Source organism: Peromyscus californicus, unplaced genomic scaffold, assembly GCF_007827085.1.
Source record: "Peromyscus californicus insignis strain IS unplaced genomic scaffold, ASM782708v3 Scaffold_11__1_contigs__length_118956290, whole genome shotgun sequence".
NCBI classification, from domain to species: domain Eukaryota; kingdom Metazoa; phylum Chordata; class Mammalia; order Rodentia; family Cricetidae; genus Peromyscus; species Peromyscus californicus.
The window spans coordinates 68,650,178-68,678,055 of record NW_026294402.1 but is presented as its reverse complement, the minus strand read 5'-3'; the positions used below and the strand labels follow the sequence as shown (position 1 = coordinate 68,678,055).

Genomic DNA, 27,878 nt, shown 5'->3' with positions numbered 1-27,878 from the left:
ATCTCATGTAAATACAGGGGACCATTGGATTCTTTTCTTTTGCTATGAAAAAGAATGATTTTTGGAGATTATTTACTATTTCACTTGTTTGTGCATGAGTGTATGTCTGAGTGTATATCTTTTGCATGTAGGTGTTCACACGGGCCAAAAGAGGGTCCCAGGCTCCCTGCATCTGGACTTACAGGTGGTTGTGAGCCACTTGATGTGGGTTCTGGGAATCGAACAGAGGTCCTCCAGAAGAGTAGCGAGTGTTCTAAACCACTGAGGCATCTCTTCAGCCTGACTTTAGTCACTGGAAATATGACTTACATTCTGCTTTCCCACCAGAATAGTAATCTTTTATACCCTGAGTATGTCTTTCAAAAAACTTAAATGCCATTAGCTTCTTAAAAATGATATAAAGATAAATAATGAGGTCAAATGCTTCTGAAAATGTGCTTCAAAGGAATATGAGTTTGACAGAGAAAGAGAGACAGAGACAGAGAGAGAAAGAACTAGATGCAGAGAACCCTGCCTAAATTGCTAAGGGGCATCAGGGAGCTTTACGAGGTCAAATGCCCAAGAAAGGAGAAAGTAATTTAGTAGAATACAAAGTATCTCTGACATAGAGGCCATTTGTTCTTTAAAATATGATAGCAGTTCAAATTGGGGGTTTTACCAAATTTATAAAGTGGACTGGAGGGTTGGAAAAGAAAGTGGAGAAACCGCCTCAGTTGTGACCCTCATTAAGGAATCCATTAAGAAATATGGTATTACTTCAACAATCCATAGACCATGTCCAATATATTAGGAACAATACTGCTGAGCTGGCCTTAAAACACACATCCAATCACATTGGTGTCATGGCTAAACACCTAGAGGAAGGTGGATGCAGCCACTTTGTTCAGGGTAAAACGGATCAAGGAGCCACATGGAGAAGCTGGGTGGCAGAAAAGTCGACGAAAATCTTACAGGCATAATATTAGAATATTCACAACTAAAACATGTGGGGAGGGGTGGGTGAGGGAAACAACCAGCACTAGGTTCTGTCCTTCCACCATGTGGGACCCTGGCATTGAACTCGGGTTCTCAGGCTTGGAGGCAGGCTCTTTACCTCCAATTCAGCTCATTGCCCCTCCTATTAGATGGTAAGAGAAGATGGACTGCCACATTGTCTGACGCCCTGAGCATTTGTAGTTTGTGAGTGATCAGCTGATGTCTTAGGTGTGATTAAAGGTGGACTCAAAAAGCATTTAGGAAATAGTGATTAATCCTGTATCAAGAGTGGATCCTTGATTACACAGGCAAATATCTATTCACACTTAACAGTAATAAAAAAAAAAGAGGTCAGGTGGGAAAGAAACCTATTGGCTAGTTTACACTCAGAGTAAGGACTTGCATGATTATTGTCAGAAGAGTTGTGTTAAATGTATGTGAATTTATAATATTAAATGAAAAAGTGAAACATTATTATACATTTAGCAGTAAAGGATTAAACTAAAGGAGTTTAGAATGACTCTTTATTAATCTCTCACAATCTTAAATGTTCCTTGATTCTAAGAAAATGAATCATGCAGCTGTCTCTAGCAATTGTCTTGGAAACCCAGAAACAATCACAAATGCTCAGCATCATTTTTCCCTAGGACTTCAATTAATTTAATATCTCTTTTGTATATAGTCAACCTGTTTTCTGATATCAGATGGAGATTAGCTATTCATCGGACATTAGCTATTAGTCATCAGCCATCCTCATATGGAAATCAAATTGCTTTGCCTTATATTCAAAAAGATCAACCTTTGGGGAAAATGCTTGCTATTTTTCTCCTTATAAATTATCTTATCTCTGACTATTAATTTTTTTAACTAACAGAACATACTATTTATGCTTTCATTACATACAGTGATTTAAAATATGAAACACTAAAGAATGAAAACTACACTTAGGTAATATATTTAATATCACATACTTAACTTTTTTGCAATAAGAATGCACCCTCTGATCAGCACTTCTTTGGTCCTGCTGCATGCTACCCAAGCCAGATCCTCATAACTGCCATTTCACAGAGTCGGCATTTTTAAATTCTTCTTCTAGAGAGATCATGCCATGTTTGTGGTTCTGTGCCTGGTGTCCTTCAGAGTCATCCTCATTGTCACAAATGGTGGGGTTTCCTCTTCTAAATGGCCAGACAGCATTCTATGGTACACCATATTTCCTTCATCATTCATCTGCATGTGGACATCTACGTTCATTTCATCATTTTGGCCCTTATGGATAAGACTGCAGTAAAGAAAGGGTACAAGTATCTCTTGGCATATTTATGCCACTTTGTATGGATAAATCACAGTAATCAAGTTTTCATTCATTTACTGTCACTGTGCTTGTTAACTTTATGAGGAATCCTCGTACTACTGCCTACGATGACTATACTATTTTGCAAGCCACGAAAGTGTGTAAGTTCCACTCTCAATGTTCTGCACAAAACCATTTGTCTTTTGTCTTGTTGATAGCAGCCATTTTAACAGGTGTAATGGGCTCCCCTGAGGATAGCATACTGAGCCCTGTTGATGAGTGATGCTGAACAGTTTTCATATACTGCCTGCTGTTTTACATGTTGTATTCTCCTAGCATCTTCCTGGAGTTCTTTTCCAGTCTCCATGCATTCAGTATGTTATTAGGTCTATTTAGAAGAACATTACTGAAGCTGGAAAGATGGCTCATCAGTTTAGAACACTGGTTGCCCCAGCCCTCACATGGTGACTTGCAACCATCTGTAACTGTACTCCCAGAGGATCTTCTGCCTTCTTCTGGCCTCCATAGGCACTGCATGCCTGTGGTGTACATGCCCACCTGTAGACAAAACATCCACACACATAAAATAAATTAACTTTGAAAACAAGAAAGAACATAATCATTAATTCTTTACCCAGATGTAACACTTCTCAAAATTTGCAAAATATATGTTCTATAGAGAATTTGTCCTTCATTTATTTTGTAATCATACAACTAACTGAAACCCATGTCTACTGGAATTAAGTTACTTTAAGAGTTTTTGTGGAGAAAAAAAAGAAACAGTAAAAGGCAAAGAAAATAGTAAAATTCTCTTACCTAAGAGTATAAGTTTAAAAACCTCACTATAAGAAACATAACAGGTAAGGAAGACAGTAGATATATTGATTAGTTTCATTTAACCATATATGTTGCATACTTAATCAAAGTACCACACTGAAGCCCAAAGGTAAAGTTACTGGTATTACAGTTAAAATAACATTCATTTAAGCCTTTTACAATATGCAGTATGGCACATACCTGTAATCACTACACTTTGGAGATAAAGGAAAGATGATTATAAATTTTAAGACATTCTGGGCTACACAAAAAGACCTATAAGAACCTAGGCTCTATAGTGATACCCTGTCTCAAAAAGCAAATAATAATAATTTCAAAACTTGTGTAATAGAACAAAGTCCTATCAGAAAACTTCTTGCTTGATTTGTGTGCAAAATCACATCCATTTTGTCAGGTTCATTTGATTCTTAACTTTCCTGAGAGTTCAGTGGTAGCCTGTCACCTCTGTATCCCATTTGCAGTGTGTGCAGTCTAAGTGTATACCAGAGAGGAGCCATTGGTGGAGGGTTGAGGCCATTTACACAGTGAAATGTGTTTTCCAGTCTGAAGATAATAACTCTCTTGAAGTATTTTGAAAATAACCCAAATATTATCCAGAACTCTGGACCGGCTAGGCAGACCACTCACTTCATCCTGGCCAGAGCCTACTTGCTCAGGAGCACAGGAGGGTTGAGGCAAAATAATCCTGCAGTAAAGTCAAACTTGACCCTATATCAGCTGTGTGATCTGGACAGACAGGCTGTTTAACATCAGTTTCATGAACCATCTAATTGAATTATCTGTGACCTCAACTCATCACATGGTCAATAATGGGATGATCCAGTCTTACGGTCAATACAGCCTGCTGAGCCTTGGGGTATGGGTTCAAATCCTACCACTGCCATTTCAGGTAGTGCCTTCCAGATGATTCTGAAGAGTTTGAGTTCTCCTGTCCCTCATTCATAAAATGAGGGAAATAATTATAACCATACTTCATAGTAATCTCTTAAGATAAAATGAAATACACATACTTAGAATAATAAGCACATGTCAATGTCAGTGGTAATTGTATTCATTGTGTCTGGCACCTGGTAAGCCCCACTTATTAACTGTCTTTAACTAATGTGTTGGTCATAGGCATAGCCATGTTAATCCAATCAACAACAGTAAGAGTGATGTCATTAAAATGCATCTACCTAGAATCAGTCCTTTCCTTCAGTTACTGGTCTACCTGATATTCGGGCACCCTCTTCTGACCCCCTCGTTACTGAGTCTGGGGAGTTGCAGGGCTTAGAGTAGAGCCCTTGACCTCTAGTCTGGAAAGTCAATGCCTTGCTCACCATTATGTTTAGTCTACTCATTTTTAAAAGTGAATCTTCCCTACCTCTCTCCTGGTAAGATTTCTTCTGCATTTGTATAGAGTTACAGGATGTATCAAGTACATCTCTAGCTCCATTGTGAAGCCAGTGAGCAAGCAGTCTTTATTATTTTTCACTGCTGAGGAGCTAATGTCTTCATAGGTAAGAACTCTACCACCAAGCCACACACCTAACCCAGACTCTTTGGGGTCTAGGTTTACAGTGAAATACTTATTATTGCTAGATGGATAAGCTCATTAAAATGTATGTGTGTATATTCATTTTAATTTATTATATATAAACATTTTATAGTAATGATGAAATTATATATATATACACTTGATTTTAAAAAAAATCACAGGAGCTTATCTGTGGGAGTTAAGAATTTTTGTGGTCAGGATGTAATATTTGAGAGAATTAAAAAAACACACACAAACAAATGAATTCATTTTTATGGGCTCAAGGGGTTGCTCAGTGGTTAAGGTTGCTTACAGTTCTTGCAGAGGCCCCGAGTTTGGTCCCAGCACCCACATGAGAGAGAGAGAGACAGAGAGACAGAGAGACAGAGACAGAGACAGAAACAAAGACAGACACAGATACATACAAGGTCTTCTACCTTGCACTCATTATTCCACAGCACCCAAGTTTGGCTTAGGTCTATATATGTCTATGCTCTGCTAAAATAGTCACAGGATAGAAGTGTGTGAAAATTATTCTCAAACATCTTTCAGTTTAGCTTAAGGATCTGGATATCTTTCAGCAATTTCAATCATGCTCTGTAAGAAAACAGAAAAAATTTTTTGTGACAATTGATAGGAAATAAAGCACACAACTCAATTGCACAACACTGCTATTTGTACAATCTCTTTTTCAATCATTGTTTTAATTGATCGTGTTTCTTGATATGGCTGTGGCAGTTATATTATTTACAAGTCAAAACATTTTGAAATACTTGAAGGCAGTGGTTAGTATGATGGATGTGCAGTGCTGTGGAAGATATTAGCTAATGTATACTTTATATTATTACGATTCATGGGGAGACATGGAGACATTTCTTAGAATCACAGCCTAAAATTGGAGTGAATGACATGGAAATATTGTTGAAAGTACTTTGTATAGCAAGTGATCTCAGTACTTGTGAGTTGTGGAGAAGGTAGAAATTTAGACACATGAGAAGAGGGGAGCTGGGAATTATACTAATAGCTTGTTAGTGAACTTTGTGAAGATGGGTGTGAAGAAAAATAAATTTATGGCTCTTTTTCCTTTTCCTATTCTGCAACTTTCTAATGTTCAGAAGAATATTCACTACAAATGAAAAGATGATGAATGCTAATCTGATTGAAAATTTCTGTGATTTATGTATAGACTGAAACAACATACTTCATGCCAAAATATATACAATTTTCAATCAATTAAAATAGAAAATAGAAGTCAAAGAGCTATTCTAGTATGAAAAAACAAGAAGAAAAGGAGCAAGAGGGGGAGGGGGAGGAGGGAAAAGTAGAGGAGGGGGAGGAGTTAAAAGAGGAGGAGCAAGAGAAGTAGGGGGAGGAACAAGAAGAACAGTGAGTGAGGGGAGGAAGAAGAGGAGAGAGGGAGAAAGAGGAAGAAAACGTTGCTGCCATCATTTTGTGACCCCAAATCTGAAGTTCTGACTCACTGTGACTATTACAGCTGTGACCTAGAGTACTCAGTTTGAATTATTCTGGGCAGTAGCTAAACTTTAGTTTGGGGTGTTATAGCTTTGGTTTTTCATTTTACTTGGCTTCCGTTTGTTTTCTTGAATTGGTGTCTCATTCTGTGTTGTACAGAATTGCTGAAAGGCCTGGGCTCAACTAAACTATCCCTCTCTGCCTCAGCTTCCTATCGCCTGGGACAATAGGCCATACAACTGGCCCATGTGTAGGTGAAAGCGTCAGTCCTGACGGCCAGTTCCCAAATAACCAACACAGAGGCTTAATGTTATAAATGCTTGACGGGTAGCTCAGGCTTTTTACTAACTAGCTTTTATAACCTAAATCAACTCATTGCTATTAAGCTATGTATTGTCGCATGGCTCATGGCTTTACCTGTCCTCCAGCATGTCTTGCTCCCTCCGTGTCTCCTGGCGACCCCTCTGACTCCACCTTTCTTCATCCCAGCATCCTTAGTTTGGTTGTCCCACCTAGACTTCCTGCCTGGCTACCGGCCAATCAGCTTTTTATTAAACCAATCTCAGTGACACATCTTCACGGTGTACAAAAGGATTATTCCACATCACTCATGTGTCAGCATCTTCGCCACACTGTGAAGACCGGGGTATTAGGTCTCGTGAGCTAAGCATGTCACTTCCTTCCACGTCTCTTCTTCCTTCATCCATCTCGCTCTCTGCCCACATTCAACCCCCCTCCTTCATCCAATGACTTAAGTCAGGCATGGTCAGCCTTTTGACCTTGTGACTCAGTGTCACCTACCAGGTTCATGAACTGTGCCATCAAGTTGTTTCTAAGAACCTCACATTTTTAAGTAAGCTCGTGACTCTGTGTGGGGACACACTCAAGCCGCAGCGGCTAATCGTCAAAGCTGTTCTTCAACACTGGCACTTTACTGTCCTTACGAAGCGCTTCCAAAGCTTCGCATTTATTCCATCACTCGATGTGTGTCCCCAAACTTAGTTGTGCCTCTTTTATCTATTCATTGCTGCTTTATTGTCACTGTTTTACTTTAATTATTATTTTGTGAGTTATGTGATAAATGTGACAATTTATTTGTCTAAAATTACCAAACCAATATTTGATTCCAACAGCCAGGGGGGATGAAAAATCCAGTAGGACAAAGTTGTCCTCTGTCAAGCAAAATGTCACACCAGAGGCCATCTTTGTGTCAGTGGAGAATGGGGCTCTAAAATACCAATAGCCTGTCATCAACTCTTACAGCCCATCACAGAGGCGGAGCTGCCAGGCTGCTGCAATAGGCAAGGGCTGGACTGGGCTGCTTATGTGAGTGTGCTGGTCCTCAGGAGATGAGCAAAGCAGCCACAGAGATTTATAGACCACGTCCACGTAAGGAGACACTGTCATCAGATTTTAGAAGTTGATTGGCTGTGCAAAATGACTGGATTTGGTGCAATTAGAAGCCAGCATTGGAGCTAAGGTGTAACTCAGAGAGGAGAAAGCCTGAAGAGCATGCCCAAGGTTTGATCACCAGTACCATATAATCCAGGCATGGTGGCACAGACCTGTCATCCAGCACTTGGGAAGTAAAAGCAGGAGGATCAGAAGTTTAGAGTCATCCTTGGATACATAAAGAATGGGAGGCCAGGCTGGGCTACATGAAACCCTGTCTCAAAGTAATCAAAACCAGAAGTGAAGAGAGGAGGCCAAGCTCAGGATACCAAACTCACTTTTAAAGAAACATAAAAATACATCTCTTAAAATTATTCTGACCATTGTGCATATATAAAATGATACATTATTAGAAAACCACCTACCCATATGTGAGTCTCCTTTTCTCTCACCTGCTTTCATTCCACACAGGTAACTGCACTTTTAAGTTTGAACAACAGCATTCTATATATTTTCTGAGCATACATAATCACAGATACACACAGGATCACACTAAGCTTACACATACTCGATTTTTGCACTTTGTACTTAAGATTTTAAAGATTTATGTGTGTATGTGTCTGTGAGCATGTTCAGAGTGTACACATGCACACAGAAGTCAGGAAAGGACATCAGCTGGCCTCTGCAGTACTTCTCCATCTGTTCCTATGAGGCAAGGTCTCTCCCTAAACCTGTGGCTTGCATTTGCAAGGCAATCCCTGTCCATTCATCCTCCTGTCTCCGTATCCCCCACCTTAGACATGGGGTTGTAGATGTTTGTGGGACTTCTAGCTTTTTGTGATGCTGGAATCTGAACTCTAGTCTTTATGCTTATATAGCAAGTTCTCTACCCACTGAGCTATATTGCCAGCCCCTTAGTTTTTTTTATATACTTTCGTGTTTATCTCACTTGTTTAATTATTGCATTCTTAGAAATTCACTTAATCAATATACTTGAGATGAATATTTAGCTGACCTAGCCTTTGTTACTATTACAAAATAAAAGGCAACAAATTCTTTTAATCCCACACATTTAGATAGGAAATGCTTATGGTTTAGTGCTTGAAATTTGCCTGTGGTTCTTGAAATGCCATTTTGGACCTGAGTCTCAGACAGTGTTACACACAGAACAAAAAGAAAATAAAGGAACTTAAATGACAAAGATGTCTTCACTACCCTTGAACCAGGAATGCTTTGGTTGTGATTTCTGCTGGAGACACCAACTTCTGTGTACCTAAAAGTTTTGACTCTCCTCTCAGTGATATTGACAGAAAAGGAACATGTCTACCCCAGGCCATTTGCATTTAAGGTTTCAACACATGGGGTCTCCACACAAATCATCTGCAGGTGCAGCAGCTGGACTTTCACCTTGGACAAAGACCTAGAGTCTTGGATCTTCACCACTTTGCAAATTAATTGAAAACAATGACCTCCACTTGATAGCTTTCACAGCCTTTACATGATATAAAGTGGGGACCTTTTTCCTTATATAATGTCATTTATTCTGTTGAAATCATTGCTTTTTTGCCCCCTTTCAGGGCTGGGCGTGGACTGTATGGAATAGATAGCATGCCTGATCTCCGCAGGAAAAAGACATTGCCTATTGTACGGGATGTGGTGAGTTACTCCTGCTTAATTCTCACTAGCTGCATGCCTTGATGCTTTCTTTGTTAAAATGTAAAGTCTTTCTCATTGACTACCTAGCCCATAAATATTTCATAGAGTAAAATATCTGAGGCCAGAGTCTGCCCAGCACTAACACATTTATTATTTCTTTAAAATGTGTCTGATGAAAGAAATGACTCTAACCTTTCAACTGCTTTTGACATCAGTGGAAATTACAAGTTTTTAGTTAAACCGACTTTATAATTGAGCCAAAAGAAATAGCACAGAAGACCAAATAAGCTGTTGGAGCTGGGCTTTGATGTTCAGTACTGTGGAGGGTTACAAGATTAACTTACAGAGTTTAAAGCTGGTTTGGGTTTCTCCACTTCAACACAGTAGACTCCAGACTTTATAATAGAAACAGCTGACACTAACCAATCTTCTAACGTGTGATGATCGACTCTAGCTAAATTACTTAGCTCTTCCATCAAAAGAAGATTGCAGCTTCCAAGTCATTAAAGTTTGTGTTGGTTCTGGACATGACTCTGAAGAGCTCACCCTCCTATAAGGAAGGATTCTGAGACAACTCAGAAACACCAAGAACTGACAGTAGGACAGTGGTCTGTGTTCCATCATGAAAAAAAAAATGCTTAGACCTGGAGAGATCTTTCAGGGGCTAAAAGTACTTATTGCTTTTGTAGAAAACCTGAGGTTGGTTCACCATATTCAAGTTGAGTGACTAACTACCTGTTAACATTAGATGCAGGAGATCTGCTGCCCTCTACTGGCCTCTATGAATGCATGCACACTGTGGCATACACAGAGAGATACACACATACACGTAATTGAAAAAATAAATCTTAAAAGGAAAAGCCCTTTCGAATGATGAATACAATTGCTATGTCATCCAGACTTCTTCCAGGCCAGGTATGGTGGCACACAGCTGTGACAATAGTACTTAAGAGCCAGAGATAGGGTTCTGGGCCAAAAGAAGTTAAATTTTTCTATGGGCATGTGATACTCTTAATAGTTTAATATCAAAACTTACTTTACACACAAAAATTCCCTTTTAGCGTCAATATGCACAATTTTTTTATACCAGCAATGTTTGATTTTGCTAAGAAAACCACTAAAGACAATGACTTTAATTTTAAAATAAAATGTTATGGGGCTGGAGGGATGCCTCTGTGGTTAAGAGTTCATACTACTCTTGCAGAAGACCATAATTTGGTTCACAACACCCATATCACGTCACACAATCACCTGTAACTCCATCTCTGAAATCTGGTACCCTCTCCTATTCTCTGTGGGCACCTGCACTCATACATGTGGATGCGCGCGCACGCGCACACACACACACAAATTAAAAATATTTCTCCAAAAAGTTGATTACTTAAGATGGTGTTCTCTAAGATCTTACAGTGGAAAGCATTGCACATTGGTGCAGTTAGCTCAGCTTTTTGTCAGGAAAGTGTGGGGATTTTTTTTTTAACTGTTACACTAACGGAACATTGTTATGCTTTTCCCATTTCTCATATGTTTAATTATTTAAATATTGTTTCCTTTTGCTCCTGGAATCTTCAGGCCATGGTAAGTGCTTTTCAATTTATTTCATCGTTCTCTGCTCTTCTCAAACACACACTGACTTTATTCAGGAGATAAAAAAGAGGGCAAGGAGGTGAAATAGAGCTACCTGGGAATAAGAAGATTTAGTTGCCATATGTGCCTGTAATTCCAGCACTCAGAGGGTAGAGAGGGATGAACTGTCCATGAGGAAGAGGCCAGCTTATTGTACATAATGAGTTCTAGGCCAGCCAGCGCTACATAGCGATACATAGACACATGAGATCTGGGTGTACTGTTAAATTCTCCAAGGATTCAACATCAAATTTAATTCTGAGAAGCTAATGTGTGTGTATGTATGTGTATATATATATATATATGTGTGTGTGTGTGTGTGTGTGTGTGTGTGTGTGTGTGTGTGTGTGTGTATATATATATATATATATATATATATCAAAACTAAACACAAATGTAAGAGAAATATAAAATTAGGAACAAACACTTCATGTGGGTTAATTTTTAACAGTCAACTTGACACAGCTTAGAATCACTTAGGACAGGAGTTTTAATGAGGAATAATGCAGATTAGGTTAGCTTGTGGACATACATGTGGGAAATCTCCTTGATGGATAACTGACAGATGAAAATCCCGCCCTTGTAGGTGGTACCATTTCCTAGGTAGGGCAATCTGGACAGTATAAAAGAGGGGGAAGCTAGTGAATCAGGCTGCCATTATTCTTTCTCTGCTCTTGACTATGGATGTGATGTAACTAGCTTCTTGAGTTCCTGCCTTAAATTTCCCAAAATGATGGACTGTAACCTGTAATTAAAAGCCAAATAAACCTTTCCTTCCCTAAGATGTTTTATCCCATCAACAGAAATGAATGGGCATAGTTATTAGGGATAAAGAGTATATTTATCTTGGGTAAAACCTTCCAAAGTAACCCTCTTCAGGTTGGCATCGTGAGTAGAAGATGGACACGGGGTAACTTATTTAGTTGTGTGCATATAAAACTGTATCAGTATGGCTTCATAATCCTGAGGATATTTCTGAGCAGACGGGGCTGTAGGAAGGCATTATTCCCATCTGACTTCCCTTTGCTCTTGGTAGGATGGTATATTCAGATCTCATTCAGAATTTCTGATTTCTAAACTTCTCTGTAGCAGTGTTGTTTGTGATGACATGGTGTTTGGGTAGAAAACAGGTTGTGATGGTCTAGTTTTGTAAGGGTAGAAGTGAAAAGGACTTGACTGCTATTAAAGGTGATGTCCGTTTGGATACCGTAGTACTCACTCTCTGCACGGAAAACGTCTCCCCACTAGATAGGAAGAGTATTCTAGGAAACACCCCAGGAGTCATGCAATGTCAAGTGCAGCTCAGATCAGCTTTCATCAGGCGGGGTAACATCAGTGCACATGTTTCTTGACAGATTGTGACTGACTGTACCCTAGGGGATAACAAATTTCTAGAAGCCTCTTGCTATCCCAGAAACTTAGAAGTAACCCTAGATCTTGGATAGACTTCACTTCAGTCTTGTGACGGGTCAAATGTCAAGTTGAGTTTAGGTGTGGGGGGCGGGTCTCTGGTTTTAACATTCAGTGAGTTCCACTCAGGGTGATATGATAGCAAAGGCCTTTTTACTAAAACAGTGACAGCTAGCATTATTACATTTTTGCTTTCTGAAATGCATACAAGCCACCTTCTCCATATATTAACCCATCATAATCCTGTTTGTTTCAGACCCTGGCTGCCCGGAAATCTGGCCTGTCACTTGCTATGGTCATCAGGACATCACTGAACAATGAAGAGCTGGTACGTGCCTCGCCAGTTACTAACTGTATTGATCAGACCCCCAGGAGCATAGCCATTCTATTTGAGATACCCATTTGTCATGTGTGGCCTAATGTCCCAGGAATGACTAGAAACACAAGGAAAGCCTGGTTGGCCCCAACTAAACTTCCTGTGAGCTCTGGCTTCACTACAGATGATGCTCATACACTTTTTGTTTTTATGGCTGTTTTTCTGAACTGATACCACATATCCGTTTAGCTTCCCCTGGAAAACCCCTAAAGGTATTTTATGCTAAAGTTTCTCTCAATTTAAGGCAACATCTCCCTTCTGATTGAATTCATAGTTTCCTTCTCCAACATTTCACTGTGACTTCCATGGTATGACATGGTATGGTCAGGCTACTAGTTGCTAGATAATGAATATTATTATTTCTGCAAATTATACAAATTCTTATATGTAAAGTAAATTAGTAACAAAACAGAGGATTATGGGAGTACATATGTGCTTATCATTTGGCTAACAATAGTCTTAGTGAATAATACCAGTGAGCTACTGTTCTGTTCCTTATTGCAATGGACATGAGGATTGTACATTAACTTCTCCACATGGACTCTGATATCGTGGAGGGCAGTTGTGTGTGTCATTCATTGTTCTCATTAGATGCTCTCATCACCATTACTTGGGACAATGCCGGGCACAAGATAGATGTTTTATAAGGCCTTGTTGGATGCAAAAACCATCCTGCTTAGAAGACACAAGGAGGATGCCAAGATCTAGGTCAGCGATTCTTAAATCTGGCTCATTAGAAGCCCAGAGGGAGCTTTAAAACCTGCTCATCGCTGGCCACTCCCAGCAGTTCTGGTATAATTGGCTTCAGGTACAGCCTGGGAAGAGAGGGCTAGTTAACAATGTGTGCCTTGGCTGGCCTGCTACAGGGACTCAGTCCTGCTCACTCAGACAGGGATTTGCCTGAAGTGTTTCAGTGTCCATCTTTACAAGTACTAATATTTCCAACTTTTCTCTATCTGCCATCCTCACAGGACAAAACTTCTGTGGACATTTCATGTCTCATTTTAATTGTCATTATACTTGACATTTACTAACAACATATTTCATATTTTTGCTCTGCTTCCTGTCATTGTCTTCTTGCATCTGTAAATTCTTTCTTATGACTTTCTATAAAATGTAGTCCCTACACACATATGCATACACACACACACACACACACACACACACACACACACACACTCTCTCTCATACCCATTCAGAGGTGTAGAGGGATAGAAAGACTTTTGTTATTCCTTGCACACATTCATCTGAATATCTATGGGTTACAGTCCACTGATGAATTTTCTCCCATCCAAGTACTAACTGGACTGCTCCTGACTTAGCTTCAATTCAGAGGAGACTGGGTGCACATGTTTAAAAATACTGTGGTTATATTCTCAAAGTCTTTTTCCTTGCCTATTAGATTTATCATACTCTGTAATATTTTAAGTATAATTTAGACACATGAGATTCCCTGCTTCCGGTATAAGAGAAAAACTCTTACTGAATTTCAAGCATTTTGGTCATTTTCTTCTGAGGAAATAAAGTTGAAGGATTTTACTAAGAACTTCTATATTTTGACTTTCTTATATTTTAAAATATGACATTCTTCCAGTATTATAACTTGGTGGCAGAGGGTTTACCTAGCCTAGGCCCTAGATTCAATCCCTGGTAACACACACACATACACACACACACACACACATACACACACACACACACACACACACACACACACACACACACACACATACACACACACACATACACACACACACACACACACACATACACACACACACACACACACATACACACACACACACACAAAATCACAATCAAAAAGTCTATTTGTGAATCCTTTGGCTACTTCAATATACCATTTCATTTGAAATGTGCATACTTATTCCACTGAACACTAGAAGTCAGTGGAATGCCTCTGCATTTCCTGAGACCCAAGACAAGGAACACATCTTCCCTTTAGAAGTAAATTACCTATCAATCTATTTGTCAGCAACCTAAAAATACCACTTTTCTTGGTTAAAGGAGCCCTGAGCAGAGGACGTGTCTGGGGGTGTTGGGTAGATGAATAGACTGCATTAGCTCCCTCTCAAATCCACCAAGCTCATTTCCCTGGGGCCCCTGTCTTGAAAAGTAATGAAATATGACTTGTGTAGAGCAGGCATATTAAATGTCACTCCTGACAAGCTGTCGAGTTCGGTCATTACATGAGCAAATGACATAAATGCTGAAGTGAACGATTTCCACACTGCATCTCTAAAGTCCTTCTGGGCACTCTCAAATGGAAAGTACAGGGCATTTGCCTGTGCACAGAGGGAATGATCTGGCTGCCCAGGAAACAGCAGATGGTGGCATTTCAGTATTAGAGAGATGGACAGTCAAAAGCACAATCATCTCTTCCAAGATAGGAAAGAGCTCTAATGCCTATAGTAACACATGGGACAGTCAGTTTCACACACAGGAATGCCTCCCTGTCTCCTTGCAAATGAGGCTTAGATTCCTTTCTTGGAGTGCTGACATGGAAATTAGTTGTGACAGTGTTTAGAATTATATCTTATTCACAAGTCCTTCTCTGGTCTGGCTTCTGTTCTTAAGTATGTGTTTGCCAGGGACTGAACTCAGGTCCTCTGCAGGAGCGGCCAGCACTCCTTGTCTGTGAGACATCTCTTGTGCAGTACCCTCTTATCTTTATGAGTACAGTCTTCGGCTTGAGGTTCTTAGAGACCCAGTTCCGTAGTTCACTAGCTCTAAGACCTAGGGCAAGTCACAAACACTATCCTGGCCTTGAGTTTTTAATATCTTTACTAATAAAAACATATTGTTCTTCTGTATATATTATATTACATTTATTATTATATATTCATACACATGTAATATATGTGTGTATAGGTACATTCTCATGCACATATTTATATTTATAAATCCAAATAGCCTCTGGTTTTTCATATCCTTGAATACTGTGATACCTGTATTAAATTAGCTTCAAAAAAGCAAATCAAGAGTGTCCCTTTTTTCAGATCTAGGACAGTTTGCATGACTAAGGTGCTGTGCCAATCTTGCCTTAAATCACCAGAACTTGATGCTTATTTCGGGATGGTTATATGACTCTCGCATCCAGTCATTTCATGTAGCAATTGCAACCATGGTTGCATGAACTATGGAACTTTCTTTAGACACTGATTCTTGACTTGGCTTTGAATTTGTGCTCCTGTCAGCTGTGAAAGGTTCTTTTCTCTACTGTTATTGATGTCATGGCCTCTGCCAGGAATTATCCCCAGGCCTCTCACACACTAGGCCTGTGCTCTGCCACTGGCTGACAATCCTGACCTCCTTTTTCTACACTTCAGAATCCAATACTGTTGAATTGATTGTATAATTAAGATTTGTAAAGACATGTGTCTTTATAATCTTATTATTATCTATTTGTATTTTCTCAATTTTGTAAAATGAGCACTGTAAGAAATTCATCTTTGCCAACTTGAAGTTTTACTTTTATTTTCTTTGCATTGTTTTCAATCAAACCTTTCATTCATTTCCTCCACCCCCCCCCCCGAACCCCCATTCATTTCATTTTATTTTATAGTTTGAGATAAGGACTCATTTCTGTAGGCCAGGCTGGCATCATACTCAACAGCAGTCCTCCTGCCGCAGTCTCCGGTGATGGAATTGAAAGGGTGAGCTACCATACCTGCTACCATCAAATTGACTTCCTTTGTTAGCTGTTTTTGATTCATTCTTTACTTGCCTTGTAATAACTTTGAGACTGATTTCCTAATTCATAGAGTTGAACCCATATTACATTTTAATTGCTTTTATTAACTGTACAAAGGGGATATTTATGAAACAGAGGAAATAAATATCAGTAATTATACATCCTTGTGTGTATCCATTTTGATAATAATGAGTGCATGGTACATGCGTAGTTTAAACCCTTGCTGTGTCATAAAGGACAGGATGTACTGTTCCTAAGAGCAATGGTTACCTCCTTCCCTGACACCCACTGAAAACAGCCGACCCTTGCCAGGGTCCAGCTCCCGTGGGGTTCAGGTCCCAGAGAGGAGGTGTGAAGTCGATGAGGAAAGGAGACTGACATGATCTGGGGGTGAATCAGGAAGGCTGCCCACTTATTGAAAATAGGCTACACCTTATACACTCTATAATTGCATTAGAGTTTAACCACAAGCAATATTGAAAGCAGACTTAGTGATTCTGGGGTGAAAGCAGTCAGCAACAGCATTTTTCTTGAAGCACAAAACAAAAACAAAACAGTAAGTTTAGCAAAAATCTAAATGCCTATTGTCCTCTAAGACTCAGAAACCCCCCAGGTGCCCTCTTACACTTCCTCCTGCACGTCTCAGCCCCTGTGGTCTGGAGGTGTCAGCCATTGAGTCCTGAGAAACAAACCCGTAGGAGCAGTTTTCATTCCTCGAGGGGCATGATGCAGTGTTTGGAGCATGTAGCATAATAAGCATTGAGCTGTTTCCAAATTTTCTTCCTTTGTGCCTTAGTCTTAAGATATGGGCCTGTTCCCCTCATAAGCTCCTCAAAGGGAAAGTCCTGACGTTTACTCTTTTTTCCATTATCCTATACCATTCTGATTCCTTCAGTGTATACACTCTTGCATATGGCAGAGGGAGGGCAAGCCAGTCTAACTTCTTAACAGAATCTGCTCCCCGGGGGGCAGACCAGATCTTGCTATTCATCCAGTAAGCCACTAACCCTGGCACTGTTCTCTTCTTATTAACTGAACTCTGGCCCTTAAAGGCCTCAGGCTCTGGGTCTGGGACCATTGTTTTTCTCCATTGGTGCTTTTCATCCTTAGGGCCAGGTATGCCTAGTTAGTAAATCTTTAACTTTTATATTTTTGGTGTGTTTGGGGGTGGGGGCATTATGGGGATTCTTGTATGGGAGTAGGCAGAGTTATCATGCTATATGATTCCATAGTGGCAGGAATCTTTTCCAATGAATTATTTTTGTTTAAAGAGACTGCTACTGTCTACATTTTTATCCTTCACCAAAGCCCTTGCAAATTTCCCAAAGGAAAAAGAATAAGGAAAACTCCCATAGCACATAGTGAGAATCACTAAAAATAAAAGGAAAAAGGTGTTGGAGAGCTGCAATTCTCAATGCCAACGCGCTGGAGCTTTGTCAAGCAGCAGTGGCCGCCATGTGGTCCATGCCAGACCTTTCTTCAGGGCCTCTGCCAGATGATTTATGAAAATTCAGTCTCTACCAAGGAGGTAAAAATTTATAGTTTTCACAATAAAGCGGCGACAGTTTTTCCTTGTGGAAGAGTTCACACCAAGTTTGGCTCCTTATACTCAGCAAATCAGTTTTCTCTGGCCAATTCAGTGTGTATACAAATACTCATATATATATATTTGGAATCTTGATTTGGAGGAAGACTGACATTTATAACACTTGAAAGATCTACATGAATTTGCTTCCGGGTTACATCCCATGTAGAAACAGACAACAGACTCTGTGTTGTGTCGCACTATCCTTTGGCCTTCACATCCCCCACTGCATCCTTTTCTACCCTCATGTGGAGTAACCCCCCAAAGATATGATAACTATCATCTCTAATCTAAGTAAATCATCTCTAATATAAGTAAAATTGTATTATTTACAATCTTCCCTTTATACACACAGACACAGACACACATACATGGTTTTAGTTGTTTTTTTTTTTTTTTTCGAGACAGGGTTTCTCTGTGTAGCTTTGCGCCTTTCCTGGAACTCACTTGGTAGCCCAGGCTGGCCTCGAACTCACAGAGATCCGCCTGGCTCTGCCTCCCGAGTGCTGGGATTAAAGGCGTGCGCCACCACCGCCCGGCCCTAGTTTTGTTTTTTAATTCTACTAAAACTTTACCTAAATAAATATCAAGATCACCGGTCGGTTTTCCATGATGCCTATACTAATCCACTCTGCAACTGTGTCAGCTTTTACACTTTTGAACTTGTAGTGGTGTTGAGTCTTCTTGTTCAAAGGCTATTTCAAAGGTCACATTGTATGCAATGTTCTCTCTGTAGATCTCACTAATGCTTGTGTCTATAAGTAGAAATTGTGTGCCACAGGACAGTCATGCATTTCTTTCCCAAAAGGTATGCACTGAGTTCAGGAACATTGCTTCAAGCAAGAATCATACTTTTCAAAACTTCAAACTATCATAATGAGATTCTTTTAGAGTATGTAATATTGTTGATTCACATAATCTCACGAGGAACCCCCACAGAATGCCATGAAAATGGATCTTTGCTAGTTAGCACTATAGCAGGAGACCAAGGAGGAGCTTGACATGGAGGCAGCCGAGCTTTGCTCCTGATGTGTCTATTAACGTTGGCTGGTGGCAGCTTACGACACTACTCGCTGCTTTTGGCGAGAAGCCTGATGGCTTTATTTTTCAGAGTCATATATTCTTCTGATACTTATAGCAAAGGCTATTTATTTCCATCCAGTGTCCTAACACTTCAAAAGATAACATATTAAAGTAGCACACCTCAGTTTCTTTCTCAGCACAGAGATTTTCAACTAAATCCTTGTTTAGGATCTGAACAGCCTATTTACCCCTGGAGGCTTTTCAGGACATGAGGCAGTTTTTAAACTCCCTTTAGAGAGTCTAAGGACTGTCTGAACATAGTAAAAATGGCCTGACTTGTTAAAAATCTGTTAACCAATATAAAAATAATATTATTGTTTTCCTACTTTTACATAGATAAAACACCAAAAGGGCATGCATCAAACCATGCCTAACTCAGAAAAGAAAAAAGAACCTAATTGTGTAATTTTTATTATTGATTTCAGTGTCTTTCTAATTGATAAATTATTTTATGGGGCATGTGATTTATTATAATTTGAAAAATACATGTCTTTTAGAATGTAATATTTGTTGGGAAAGGTCTCAACGTTTTAAAATAGATTAGCAACAAGCCATTGCCCAAAGGACTCCATTTAAGCATCCTATGCTTCCATTAAATAACTCTGGCTAATTGTTCAGTGAATTTCATTGATTCACCAATGACTATTATCATCATCTGCCTGGACAGCACCAGTCGCCACGGGGAACACCACATTCAGCTTTTATATACAGCAAGACCTTTCTCATAAATTAGTTGATAAAAATCTTTTCTAAGTAATGTGTGTTGAAAACCACTCCTTGCAGAACAAATTGCATAAAGCATTGTTTGAAGAGTGAAATATTAGCCAGGTCTCCCATCAGGAAAGAACAGTCTGGATGGAATCTGCAGTGGCATGGAAAATGTTTCTAGAGGGTTGTGGCTAGCATTAAAAACATATACTTGCCATATACTTCATAGTTTTACTGTGAGCCAGTAAGGTTAGTCATGTAGTTAGTGTTTCAAGTTAAGAAGACAGGGGTATGTTAGGGTCTGAGCACTGCCAAGGATGGTAAGGTACTCATCCTTGCCCTCCTTGAGTTTGGGGTACAGTGGGGCACAGCCATGAGCAGGTGGTTAGAGCTATGGGGAGCTGTGGAAGAACCTGTATGAGAGTGGAGCCCCAGCCAGTCTGGAGGATTATTAGGAGCTCTCTAGTTAAAATTACCAAATTGGATCTTAAAACAGAAGAAGAATCAAGCAGAATGACAGGTTAAAAATCATTACTTACATCAAAATCAAAGATTCTCTTTCTCTCTCAAAATAGCGAGATCAGGAGTAAATGGTAAAATGGTCTGTTTTGTCTTAAAATTTCCAAAATCCACTGACTTGCTTTGCCATGTTCCCCCTCTCATCCTCACAGAAAATGCATGTCTTCAAGAAGACCTTGCAGGCGTTGATCTACCCCATTTCTTCTACTACCCCACACAACTTTGAGGTCTGGACAGCCACCACACCCACCTACTGCTATGAATGTGAAGGGCTGCTGTGGGGCATCGCAAGGCAAGGCATGAAGTGTCTGGAGTGTGGGGTGAAATGTCATGAGAAGTGTCAGGACCTACTCAATGCTGACTGTCTGCAGAGTGAGTACTCAATCTATAGAAGTCTGTGTCTTCATCCTAGACCTCTACTTCCCATATTGTATGTGCTTTTCCCCACCACATATACAAATGAGATATTGATGGCCCATCCAGTCATAGAGTTGATGGTATATCCTCTGCTCTTGTTCACTTTTTTCTTGTGATAAAACACTCGACCAAACATAGAGAAGAAAAGGTTTATTTCACCTTAAAGATCACAGTCTATCATTAAGGGCAATCAGAATGGGAACTCAAGTAGAAACGGAAGCAGAAAACAAAGAGGAATGTTGCTTTTTAGCTTGCTCTCTGGATTATGCTTAGCTAGCTTTCCTAGAAAGCATGGGACCACTTGCCTAGGGAACAGTGCCACCCAGAGTGAGCTGGGCTATAGATGTAACCAACCATCTTATCAAATAAGAAACACAGAGCTGATTCAGAGAAGAAAGCTAAGAGGTCAGAGCTAAGAGCCTCACCCTTCCTGCTTCAGTGATCCTCTTCAGTCAAGAGAGCTCTCCGAAAGGGGCCTACTTCCTGTGTGTATATACTTTATATACTCTTTATATACTCTAGCTGTTCTGCCTTCTCATTGGTTGTAACCCCAAACATGTGACTGCCTCGTCACTGCCTGAATGTACCGCCCTCCAGGTCCTTAAAGGCGTGCGCCACCGCCGCCATGCACTTGCTATGGCTCTAATAGCTCTGACCCCCAGAGAACTTTATTTATTAACATACAATTAAAATCACATTTCAGTACAAGTGAAATACCACCACACTGGGCACTCCTGTATCAGTGAGCATTTAACACAGTCCCCCACCAATATGTCCATAGGCCACTATGATTGAGGTAATTCTTCAACAGAAGTTTCCTTTTCCCAGGTGACTTTAGATTGTGTTAAGCAGACAGTAAAAGCTAACTAGGGCATCTCCACAAGATTGAACTAGGAATTAGACACCACTGGGATCCTCAGAGAGAGTCCGTGTGCTGAAAGTGTATCCTCAGCTACTGTAGAACCTCAAAGTGACCTCCAGTCCGTTCTGCTCATAGTTCTGTGTGATGTGGCCATATATAATGTCACCTAAACTGGGGCCAGGACCCACTCCTGAAATTAGAGCTATAGGATGCTTTTCCAATTCTACCTGTTGCTGCCTGATGGGGTGGTATTCTACACTCCCTGCATGGATATTGGAAATGGGGCTTTTGTGTTATGATGTTAAAGGTAAATGAGCCAGGTATAGGTCCCAAATGGTATTTTCTTAATTTCATATGAATTTGTTTTCTTGAAGTGAATGAATATGGCTAATGAAATTTACCCCAGAGATTTGTTGAGAAGACTGAATGAAATAGTCTATGTTAACTCTAAGTATACTGTAGGCCATATGTTGATGGGCTCTTTATCCTTTGATACTTCTGAATAGACACAACTCACTTGTGATTTTTATTACAATTTATCTTAAATTTTTGTTGTTTAAAAACTATTTATCTGATAGCAGATCCAGAAATGTCTACCCTCTGTACTCTTGGCTATGTATAAGTTGACTCTGTACAATGAATTTTATTTAGGAATTCTTTTTGACAAACTTTATCAAAGACATCTATTTATGTGTGAGTATTGGTTTACAACAAATGACTTTTCATGGCAACATATTGTCTGTTCCCCCTGCTTGTCTTTTATATGGATGCAATCGGGGTAAGGTACATGGATTGCCTGAAATTGAATGAAGCAGAGGAAAATGTCAGGCTGCTTAGAGCTTTGGTGACAGCAGGCTAGCTGCGGTCAGTAATGGACACAGAGCTTCCTCTTGTACTAACTGGATAGCTGCAGTCAGTAATGGACACAGAGCTTCCTCTTGTACTAGCTGGCTAGCTGCGGTCAGCAATGGACACAGAGCTTCCTCTTGTACTAACTGGATAGCTGCAGTCAGTAATGGACACAGAGCTTCCTCTTGTACTAGCTGGCTAGCTGCGGTCAGTAATGGACACAGAGCTTCCTCTTGTACTAACTGGATAGCTGCAGTCAGTAATGGACACAGAGCTTCCTCTTGTACTAGCTGGCTAGCTGCGGTCAGTAATGGACACAGAGCTTCCTCTTGTACTAGCTGGCTAGCTGCAGTCAGTAATGGACACAGAGCTTCCTCTTGTACTAACTGGATAGCTGCAGTCAGTAATGGACACAGAGCTTCCTCTTGTACTAACTGGATAGCTGCGGTCAGTAATGGACACAGAGCTTCCTCTTGTACTAACTGGATAGCTGCGGTCAGTAATGGACACAGAGCTTCCTCTTGTACTAACTGGCTAGCTGCGGTCAGTAATGGACACAGAGCTTCCTCTTGTACTAACTGGATAGCTGCGGTCAGTAATGGACACAGAGCTTCCTCTTGTACTCAGCACATTAACATTCCCCCAACACAATCAGATCAGGGTAACAAAACAATTTTAACAAAACATTTAGTTTACCACCCATATAAATCCCTTATTTGTAAACCTTGAGGCAGAATCTCATGTAGCCCAGGCTGGCCTGGAATTTACTATGTAGCTGAGGGTGACCTTAAATTCCTTATTCTCCTGGCTCTAAAGCTTATGTGCTGGGGTTATAGATACATATTGCCAAGCAAAAAGAGTGTTTCAATATTATTCATTTGGTTTAATTACAAAATATTATCCAATTAAAATTGGAGATGGAGAGATGGTTCAGTGGTTAAGAAAATGTTCCACTTTTCCAGAGGATCTGAGTTTGGCTCTGAGCATCCACACTGGGTGACTCACGGCCATCTGTTATTCCAGCTCCAAGGGATCCACTCCCTCTTCTGGCCTCCATGGACATTGTGCTCATGTGTGCACGTTCACGCACACACACATGCACATACACACACACAAAAAAAAAAAAATTAAAAATTAAATCTTTAAAATTTAGTCCTTGTGTTTAAAAATGAATTGTAAACAAGATTTTAATAAGTAAGAATATCACAAAAGTCACAGATATAAAAAGTATTACCATCTAACAATAACGTCTTAAATCTCTTAGAGAAAAAAATAAAGTGGTTTGGATCATGCTGAAAAAATGGGATTGTTTCATTTTTGTCTTTCAGAGTAAACATCCCCCATCCATTAAACTCTAAAAAACATTTCCATGTTCTGTTTCTATTTCTTAAATTAGTATTTCTTATTTGATATTGAGTAAATAATATAATTAGAATTTTTACTGAGGTTACTCATTAAGACAAACTTGTATTAATTAAGTCAATTCCCCCTAGATATACCCAAGGCCAAACTAATGCAGATTTGAGACTCTCTTTCCATGGCATTCTAGGTTGTGTCAAGCTCATAATTAAAGTGACCCATCACATGTACACTTTTTGTGGTAACTAATGTGGGAGAGGGCAGCCCAAGACAGGCAGCACCATTCCCTAGACAGGGAGCCATGACTGTGTAAGAGTAGAGAAATTTAACTGAACATTCTCAAGTAAGGGGAGAGCCATGCTTGTGTGTATTCATTTCTCTCTGCTCTTGACTTAATGTGATGAGACTTCCCTTCTGTGATGTAGTAGCTTGTAACCTGGAATTGTGAGCCAGCACAAATCCCTTCATGTCTATTTAAAAAAATACGAACTTCTAGGTAAGTTAGAAGAATCAAAAATACCATATAATAATTAGGGTAGATATAGACATCACTTCTTTAATAACCCTGTCCAATTTTTCCATAAATTCAGCATTTTCACACTGGTCATAATGAAGTTCTGCAAATATATGTGTTTAGCATCACAGCTTTCCATAAGGACTAGCAAGGAAATTTGAAATTCTCCCTCTAAAAATCAGTGACCTTTTCTTAAGAAATGTATCTTTGTTGTTTCAACCAAGAAGCTGGTGTTGGCTTGTATTAGTGTCTGCCTCCCAAGTGCCAAGACTGCAGAGGTGAGCCATTCTGCCTAGCTCAAAATAGTCTTTGATTGTCCTCACAAGGTAGAAAGGATACAAATATAAACGCAACAAAAATGTGCTCGTAATATTGGATCCTGAACTGGCTAGCTCCTGAGTCTCACAAACGATGTTTTTATCCCATATTAATTCCTGAGAGGTCCAAATATCACATACAGTCAGAGTCTGTTACCAGGTGTTCAGCACGCAGGTCTTGTGAGGTATGCTCTCTCTCCCCGACTGATGCTATGCCATGCTTCTGTGTCCTAATACAAGCCCCTTTAAACTCACATCGTTAATAAGATCTGGCTATTTCTGTTGTTTGCAAATTGGATATTGATTCCTCTCTTTGTGTGATTCCATTACCAACATTTGCAACCATAGTATTTTGAGACAATCAAATAGGTTGAACATATTGAGCATTCCCCTTGCGTAGTAGATTTAGTCTTGGAAGAAAATAAACAATATTTGCTTCTCTATAACTTAACACACATGTAAGCCCTGGAAGATGATTAATAAATGTGGGATAAACAATGGATAAAGGCACTAAAAACTACAGTGAAAAGTAGCCACCGGGCAGGAGAGGGAGGCACTAGAGGGATGACTTGGTATTTTAGCAGTGACTGTTCTTGCAGAGGACCCAGTTGTCCCCACCCACATGGTGTCTCATAATCATCTGTAACGACATTGCCAGGGGACCTGATGCCCTCTGATCTCTGTGGGTACTAGACACATATAGCATGTATATACAAATATACAGACCAAATGCTTATACATTTAAAATAAAAAACTAAACAAAGTTTTAAGTAGCCTAGAATGACCAGACAATCATCTTTCTGTAAAACTGTACACAGTTGAAGACACTAGATGAGTGGATTGAAGAACCCGGTGGACTACTGAGTTCAGAGGGTCTGATGTCCTGTCAAGAACTGAAGGAGAGAGAGACAGAAACAGAGAGAGAGTGCATGGGTGCATGCATATGTACATGGGACACCTTGACGATTTGTTGAAGCTTGTCTGATTGGACAGAAAACTACAAGCCTTATGTAATAAAAAATGATTTAAAATAAATAGGTAGTCTTTAAGCCTTCAAAACTAATTACTGAGCAACATTTATGAATAGTTTGTAAGAAAATTATCTAGGATTCATAATTTTCACTTCCCCTGCAAAGTAAATAGCTCATCCAACTCTCTTAAAGCAGGGGAAGAAAAGTCAAAGCAAAGCATAGTCATACCCATGGCACCATCATGATGCTGCTTTCAGTGATGAAAATGTCAAGATTAATACACATAAGAGTATCCATGCAGAATTATATGTGACTGAATTTGTCCTAGGACCTAGAAGAAAGTTCAGGCCGAAAGAACAGGTGGCAACATTGAGAAAAACTTTAGATGGAAATTCTAGTCCCCTGAAGAAAAATCAATAAATCTGGCAAACTTTCATTTTCTGGTTTGCAGTGTTTTCACATTAGTCTAGCCTCTACCCCAGAGCTAATCAGATATCACAAAGATTAAGCTGGCTACACTTTCAGTTCAGCCTTCAGTGCTAGCCCAGAAATGGTGGCTACATTTGTGGTGGACAGAGCCGGAATGAAAGGAGAGTTATTCCTCTTCAGTCCCATCCAGCATCTGCACCCTTCTGCTTTGCTGTTCATGGAGCCTCAGTGCTCGTGAGTGCTCTTCAGCCCCACCAAGGTGAAGGTAGCAGCTGTCAGGTTTTCATGAACAAGAAACATGTGGCCACCATGGGCACTGGCTGGAGTACAGTATCTTCAAGACCTTTGAAGAGCCCATTATTCCAAAGCACTTGACTTTATGGAGAAGAACATGGAGATCATCCCTAAGACTCCCCAGGGTTCTGTTTTCTAGGTTTAACTGATGATGTCTGAAACTTAGAATAGACTGTACTGTGTGTACGGGGTAAACAACAGAAGCAGAGCAGCAGAGACTAAAAAACTCTGAGAGCCACCTGCTCCCTTCTATGCAGATCCTAGCCTCTGATGGATATGTGCAAATGGGTGGAAGTGAGAGTGAAGTGAAAATTCTAGAAAGGAGACCAGGAGAGGGGAATAATAGGTGATGAGGAAGAATGGGGTGGGGGTAAAGGAAACGTGGAACATAGACAAGGAAAGGAGTCTGCAAGAGGGAGACTCCAAGCGGAGACCAGGGGGAAAAAGGATGGCAGAAATGGGAGGGTGGGAACCACATAAACACTCTTAGTTTAAAAATGTCAAGTGCTAATAAGATGGCTCAGTGGTTAAGAACACTCACCGCTCTTGCAAAGGATCTAAGCTTGGTTCCTAATACCCACACAGAGTGGCTCACAAGTGCCCCATAACTCCAGCTCCAGGGGATCAGATGCCCTCTTCTGGCCTCTGTGGGTATCTGCATTCTGATACACACACACACACACACACACACACACACACACACACACACACACACTTAAAAATAAACCTTAAAATGTCAGAATGACATCTAATCCATTATATAGTGATTTCAAAAGAATATATAAGTAAAAACAAATCCAAGCAGCCCACAACAATCTTGAAGAACAGCAGGCTAGAGCAGAGTGATAATTCTACTTCCTAAAGAAACTCATCAGAGTGCACACACTTGGTGCCTGGTGCTTACCCTAGAGATCTTGCTTTGGTCTATGCTTAGACAAAGTCTATGCAGCATGACACAGGGGGACAAGGTCAGAGATGGTACCCTGGGATGTGTTTGTATCCCACAGGGAACAACATGGAGGAACAGGAAGCCTCAGGCAGCTTCCAACAGCAGTGTGAACTGTTTTCACAGCTAACTTCCGGGGTGTCAGAGGCTATTCAAGGAAGAATATAAGCAGAAAGAAACCTGTGTTTAAAGTTTTTTCATGTGTCGTTCTATTTTCTTTAATTTCTGAATAGGATGGGAAGAAACTAAATATGATTTTTAAAAAATACATCTCTTCCTTAAGTTTTCCTTGACATATTTGAAAATTGAGTGCATTTTAAAATTAGTGATTTGTCCCCTTAAGCCATTAAGATATTTATGTTACTCTAGACTAATTGGGAAATCTCAGAAATTACCAGTGAGATACAGTAACTCCTGAGTTTTTTATTTTTTATATTTTTAGTGAACGCATTTCACAAACTCATCCTAGAAGATTGCATTTGCTGACGGGGATGCTTACCTGCCGTGGCAGAGCCAGCATGACAGGGAACTTGGGGTTTGGTTGGTTTGGGAGGCGGCAGATCCACTGACAGTCACATCACTTCTGTAAGAGGTGGCAGTTCCTCGGGAGAGGGCCCCCAGCCCACATACCCCCATTTTCATCACAGAGCCACCTACAGGGGTGGGAGAGATGCTCCATCACACCGCAGCTCCTCCAGTTATCCAGGCCTTTGTTTGCAAGAACTGTGGGTTACAAAGCTTTGAGCCTCTGAGGAGGA

General features: G+C 40.1%; 1 protein-coding gene and 1 long non-coding RNA gene across 2 annotated transcripts in view; one reads left to right on the top strand and one right to left on the bottom strand.

The window, feature by feature from the left end:
- The window catches only part of Unc13c (unc-13 homolog C), a 413,338-nt gene that overhangs the window by 128,789 nt on the left and 256,671 nt on the right, over nucleotides 1-27,878 (top strand). The window contains exons 4-7 of the mRNA XM_052714363.1: nucleotides 9,065-9,143; nucleotides 10,716-10,721; nucleotides 12,436-12,507; nucleotides 20,315-20,534. Of these exons, the coding sequence (XP_052570323.1) occupies nucleotides 9,065-9,143; nucleotides 10,716-10,721; nucleotides 12,436-12,507; nucleotides 20,315-20,534 (377 nt within the window). The remainder of the gene's footprint in view (nucleotides 1-9,064; nucleotides 9,144-10,715; nucleotides 10,722-12,435; nucleotides 12,508-20,314; nucleotides 20,535-27,878) is intronic.
- Nucleotides 1,000-27,878, bottom strand: LOC128095439 (uncharacterized). The gene is made up of 3 exons (XR_008213246.1): nucleotides 27,620-27,878; nucleotides 5,060-5,219; nucleotides 1,000-2,827 (listed from the first exon to the last, which is right to left on the bottom strand). It is a non-coding gene; the product is annotated as an uncharacterized LOC128095439 (long non-coding RNA).